The 6,326-nt window shown below is 39.5% G+C and overlaps 1 protein-coding gene across 1 annotated transcript in view; it reads right to left on the reverse strand.

Moving 5' to 3' along the window:
* Nucleotides 1-4,010: 4,010 nt before the first annotated feature.
* CD96 (CD96 molecule) overlaps nt 4,011-6,326 on the reverse strand; it is an 88,879-nt gene continuing 86,563 nt past the window's right edge. Inside the window, exon 11 of the mRNA XM_008588250.1 lies at nt 4,011-4,219. Coding sequence (XP_008586472.1) covers nt 4,092-4,219 — 128 coding nt within the window. The 3' untranslated portion in view covers nt 4,011-4,091. The remainder of the gene's footprint in view (nt 4,220-6,326) is intronic.

A 6,326-nucleotide genomic window follows, 5' to 3' on the forward strand; every position in this document is an offset into this window, starting at 1 on the left:
ACATCCTTTAGCTGGTTGACAGCCATGACTGCTGTTGTCAAAAACTCAGTTGGGCTATGTATTTCAACTCTGTCTCAGAGAGAACAAAGTTTCTGTATTTCTGCAGATTCAACCTTCAGGTTCAAGTGAAAGCCACTTTTTTAAGTCAGGGCGCCAAGAGGGCTGCCTTCAAGAACCTCTTCCTCTGCTCTGAGCCTCTGAGACAACATAGTTTTTATTATCTCTGGCCGTGGTAAGTTTCTCACATTTTCTTTCTAGCCTTTAATCTTGATTACTCTCTTCTCTTTTCATTTCGTAGTCATTTCTTTTTTTCATATTTTCTAGTGCATCCCATCCCCAGGGGTCAATTACTTCTACGTGGTAAGTTTCTCACATTTTCTTTCTAGCCTTTAATCTTGATTACTCTCTTCTCTTTTCATTTCCTAGTCATTTCTTTTTTTCATATTTTCTAGTGCATCCCATCCCCAGGGGTCAATTACTTCTACTTTTGTTTGTTTTCTGTCACAATTTTTAGCATACTACACGGGCATTAAAAAAATCAATATTTACTTAAATGCATATAAAACAGCTCTTGCCTATAGTAAAAGGAGATAACAAAGCAAACAGAGATTGATCACATACTAGACTGGAAATCAGAGAGCTGGGTCATTGATTTGGCTGTACCACTTCTAATTTTGTGACCTTGGACAAGTCAATTTCATAAAGCCTTTAACACATTCTTTGCAAAATGATCTCTAATACTCATCCTGTTCAAATGTTTCATGATTTTAAAGACCTATAATCAAAGCTAATTTGGCAAAGCCAACCATATTGTCTTCAGTTAAAACAAAGCTCATGCTGAATCAGAGGAAAGGTTCTTTTTGACTAAAGCACACCTTTTATCTCTCAGACTAGGCACTTGCTTATGAGCTAAAATATGCCTTCTTCTGGATCTATGTGTACAGGTTAACCACTGCTACAATTGTGCTGTGTAACAATCATGCAATGTCATGGCATACAACAATTTTTAACTATGTACCTGTTGAGGCAGGCTGGGGGTTGCCTGATCTAGACTGGGCCTGGGTTGAGTTCTGCCCCATAAGTCTCTCCTCTTTTTGGCACCAGTAGGCTGGCCTGAAAATGTTCTTCTCATGGCAATGGCAGAGAACAAGAGAGTGAGTCCAATCACACAAACACTTTTCAAGCCTTGGGTTAGTCAGGCCTGTGATATTCCATTGCCCAAAACAAGTCATAAGAACAAACCCAAAGTCAAGGTGTGCTCATGACATAGGTGGGTGAGGAAATGAAAAATTCTTAATAACAATGTTGTCTAACACAGCACTTTGGGGATAGTGATAAAAATGCTTATGCATGGCTTCATCTTGCTGAAAATGAAAGTGATGATGAAGACATGCAGAAACCTCAGGGATTAGAGTCTAGTGTTGTTACTTCTCCTGTGGGGCTAAACTAAATGCACTTACAGAGAGAGGAGTTGCTGCTTTGAGACAAGGTCTATATGAATTTACTGGCACACAATTTAAGGTGCAAATGAAACTTCCATTTTAGTCAAACGAAGGAGGTCAAGCTCACAGCCTCTAAAGTCCCTCTATTTTGCAGGTTTATGAAAAGTTCCTCTGAACTACTCACTGGGCATTTCTTCCACAGATAAGCAACTGCTCACTCTATTCAAGGGGTAGCATTTGCAAATGCTGACCAGAACTTATTTCCAATACTAAAGGAAAGTACTTCAAAGAATAGTTAATATAAAAAAACTGTTAAGACACCTGTCATGCAATAGATTGAAAAATTACATAGATTTATGTTGAACTGTAAAACTGTCTCTCCCTTTACTGAAACAATCTAAACAATCCTAAGTCTGCCACCTTTTACCCCTATACCTCTACCTGTATTTATTTCACCTAATGAGACCGTAAAATAAAACCATGATGCCTTTTACACAAATTACTGATGATTAAGTTGTATTAAATAAAAATAACTATCTACATAAAGTGACAGACATATATATATGAAGCTAGTCTTTTTTTTTTTTTTTGAGAACTCATGAGAAATTAAGGATAATTAAGGCAGGCAAACAGTTTATTTTTCCATTTATTGAGCTGTATTAGTTATCTGTTGCTATATAACAAATTATGCCCAAACTTAGTGGTATTAAACAATAAGCATTTATTTTCTCATAGAATCTGTGGGGCAGAAATTCAGAAGAGGCTTAGCTGGGTGGTTCTGGCTTTCATGATGTCCCAGTCAAAAGATCAGCTGAGATTGCAATTATCTAAAGGCTTGACTGAGGCTGGAGAATCTGCTTCCTAGATGGCTCCCTTCCATGACTGGCAAGTTGATGCTTGTTGTTAGCAGGAGGCCTCAGTCCCTTCACAGGTAGACTTTTCAATACGGTTCCGTTCCTCACAGAATGGGAATGGGCTTCCCCCAGAGCCAGTGACAAAAGAGAGGTCAAGGCAGAAGCTATAATGTATTTTATGACCTGGCCTTGGAGGTCACACTCTGCTCATTTCTGCAGTATCTTATTGATGATACCAGGGATGAGACTGGCACTCACTCTCAAGACTGTGCAATTGCATGACCCTGAGCACAAATGCCTTGATCCTGGGTTATATAAGTCAGCTGTATTCAGTGTTGGAGGGAACTATATAAGGGTGTGAATAGCAGGAGGCAAGAATCATTGGGAGTCATCTTGGAGGTTGGCCCAAGAGTTAAGCACTTAATGAAGATATTGATCAATGAGAAGGGACTAGCACTGGTTTAGCAGTTTTCAAGTTCAACTGAACACGTGAATCATCTGGACAGTGCTGATGCCTGTGCCTCACTGCTTGGAGATTTTGATTTAATTACTCGGAAGTGGGCTGGGCATCAAATTTAAAAAAGACAAACTTTCCAAGTTATTCTCATGTACTGTCAGAGATAAATACACTGCAAATGAACCTTTAGTTCATTCCTTTTGGGACTAAGATCCACACAGGATTTGCCTATTGTTTTATCTGTCAACAACATCTGTTTTTTTCCTCCTGGGACAAGGAGTGAGGGGAGATTGAAGGGGACAAAGGGGGTCAGTAATTTATTCACTCAAAACCTGTTGCTGAATACAGAGTATGCCTGGCTGACAAGGTTTCTTCTCCATCACTTATACATTCTGCTTGAACTGTTTTGTAAAAGATTGGATGGAGCAGGGTTAATTCATCAGTGCTAGTCTGATGTGAGGCTTTTTATCTGTTTCAAGACAGATCAGAACAGGTAGGTGGATGATCAAGAAAGACGAAGAAGGGAATAATGAGAATTGGATGGGTTAGATTGGGTTAGGCTGCCTATTTGCTTATATAATAGTTTGGTACACATGTGCATGCATACATATATGCACACACACATGCAAAGCTGAGAATGAAATCCCTCTTAGCTAATATAATTTTAGAAGCCAGTAAAGTCTTATATCTACTAGGCTACTTGGTTATTGGCTAGTTACTTTTTGATCCCTGTTCCTCCTGATTCATGTGGCAGGAGCCTGGGCTGAACATAATGGGAGGAAGGATGAAGGAGGATTAGAAATGTGATTCCTGTGCAAGGTATTCTGTTTTCCTTCCAAGAAAATAAACAGCAGAATTTCAATATGACAACTAGCTGTATTTCATCATTATTTGGAACTCTTGCTAGAACTTTCATATTTTCTTCTTATAATTTTCTTAGGGAATGCAATAAAGCTCAGAGATTTTCATAATTTTGGAAAATAGTTGAGAATGTTGGCAGATGTCCAAAAGAAGAGGATCTGGTATGGACATATGCTTGAGAATTAAAATGAAAAATGAAAACACTGTATTTCTTAACGACAGTAGCTTAATGTGCACCTCTTACATAAGCAAGAAAATCTCTACAGATCGCATTGGGTGTGAGCAAGACATATGCTCTCACTCTTGTTTAAATTTCAGGCACATGCTGATGAAAGAGGGAGAGAAGGCAGGTCATTCACTTCCGACATCTATTTCAGCTATAGCAGAGGCTTGGCTGGAAGGCCAATTTACAAAGCACAGTATCTACTTTCTCAATATGATTCCAGCAGAGTTCTGCTGTATGGCAGTCTCAAAGGACTAGAGTGTCTCCATCTCATGGCAAGGCAGATCACTTCCAATGGGCTCTTGAATGCAAGTGTACTTGATAGGAGGTGGTGGTGGCTTGAAAGGTGGGGGTCTCTCCATGCTAGGAATGAAACATTGGTCTTTCAATGCCAGGAACATGAGGGAATAATACACACACACACACACACACACACATTTTTAAAGGAGGAGACAGATTGTTGAGAAAGAGACTCGCATTCCTAGTTCTCTCAGAATTTTTGCTGGCTTAACCCTGTGCTTCTTAGTCCTATCAGCCATTTGAACAACATGATCATGCTACTAATTAATATTTACATGGTATTTTATAGTTTCCAAAGCATTTTTATCATAACATTATTTATTTTGTACCTGGAAATTAGATACTATTGTCACTGAGGCTCAGAGGTTTTAAACAATTTGCTCAAGAGGACCAGACAAGCAATTCAAGTCTTAACCAGAACTGATACTCTCCATGCCAACTGCCTCGTAATAGAAGTATATCTCTTACGTGGGTAAAAATATTCATCCAGAATAAGGAAAATGTGGTATATATACACTATGCAATACTACTCAGCCACAAAAAAGCATGCAATTCTGCCATCTGCAGCAACATGGATGAGCTTGGAGAAAATTATGTTAAGTGAAATAAGCCAGACACAGAGGGAAAAATACTGCATGTCCTCACTCATAAGTGGAAGCTAAAAGATAAAGAAGGAAGGAAAGAAAGATTGTAGAGGTATGATAAACTTGCAGAGGGAGAGAACATACCTAGGGTTGCTGGGGTGGGGTGGGGGAGGGGGAGGGGCCTAGGGAAGAGATCGGGTGGGAGACATGGGGAATAATTGCAGTTTGAGGCGGGGGCCATGCTGAGAGCATTGATTTGCTCACCACATCTTGGGCACAGGTGTTGATGGTCAGCTCTTGCCCCATGAATATATATAATCAATTAAAAAGAGAGAGAGAGAGAGAAAATAGAGGGAAAAAACCACCACCACCAACAAAAAAACAAAAACATTCCTCCAGAGACAAAAATCTTAAAATTCCAGGTCTTGAGACCATAGCTTTTCAAGTAGCCCCTTTGCCAACCCTACTCCCAACCTTTACCCACACCCTCCTTGTGTACTGTAAACATGGTAGAGGCAGATTTAAAGCTCTTCTGAATCCCTGAGTTGGTTGGTATTGGGTGGATAATGTTAGAATCCCTTTTGTTTACATCAGGGAACATTCTTAAAGTCATCTTTGTACAAAGCACTATTTTATGTAAGCACAGCTCATCTCTTTGTCTGAAATGCATCCACCATCCAGGTTAGTGTGGCATTTAGCTATACAAATGCTCCAGCTATCTTGATATTAGGAAACGAAAATATATCTGTGAGTATCTTTATGTCCGTAACTCAAACACCTCTGTGCCCTGGCAATCCATAGCATGTTAATTGAGAGAGAGAGGGAGAGAGGGTTTCTCATCTCTATATAACACAGTCATTTGAATACAGAATGATTAAAAAAAATCAATTCAGATTTCCAGATTCCCATTTGCTCATTTTAATATAAAGATCCCTAATCCCTATTACCTGGTTTATGGATGCTTTAATGGAGACTTAACATATTCCAAAAGGTGGATACAGTTCTAAGAAACTTGCACGTTTTTTTTTTCAGAGAAATTATGAATTTCTCAAGGTCATATGGTGGCCAAGATGCAGTCCTTGGGTAAGAACCCAGAATTTCTAACTACTGACTTAGTGTTTTATTCACCATGAAACACTCCCTGCATGTGGTTATGGAGAATTCAAGGACACTCTATGAAAAGTAGGAAAGCATACTGTATGACGGCCAGTGTCACCCTCAGTGGTAGTAGTAAGACACGTGGCAGACCAGCGCTATGTGTTATGAGGTCTCCTTTTGTCATGGCCTAATCCAGACCGAGCCAGAAGAGCAAGTCAGAAAAGTGAGGTGTGATCATTCATGCCACTTAAGACTGCTGAGTGTAGAAGAGTTTGGGAAAATATTTCACTACGACGAGAAAGGGGTAACCCAATGCTTACTTTCTTTTCTCCTTGGGGAAAAAGAAAAAGGGCAGTAAAAGCCCACTCTGGTGAAAAGCAGCTTCAACGCTCTTAAAAAATTACCTTTCTCACTCAATTTCACACTTGAGCATCTAGGCCCAGCTCAGCCCAAGCAGTTTAAAGATGCATGAAAATGAAAAAGTAATGATGATTACAAGGAAAATCA

The sequence above is a fragment of the Galeopterus variegatus genome, unplaced genomic scaffold, assembly GCF_000696425.1.
Source record: "Galeopterus variegatus unplaced genomic scaffold, G_variegatus-3.0.2 Scaffold4741, whole genome shotgun sequence".
Classification (NCBI taxonomy): Eukaryota; Metazoa; Chordata; class Mammalia; order Dermoptera; family Cynocephalidae; genus Galeopterus; species Galeopterus variegatus.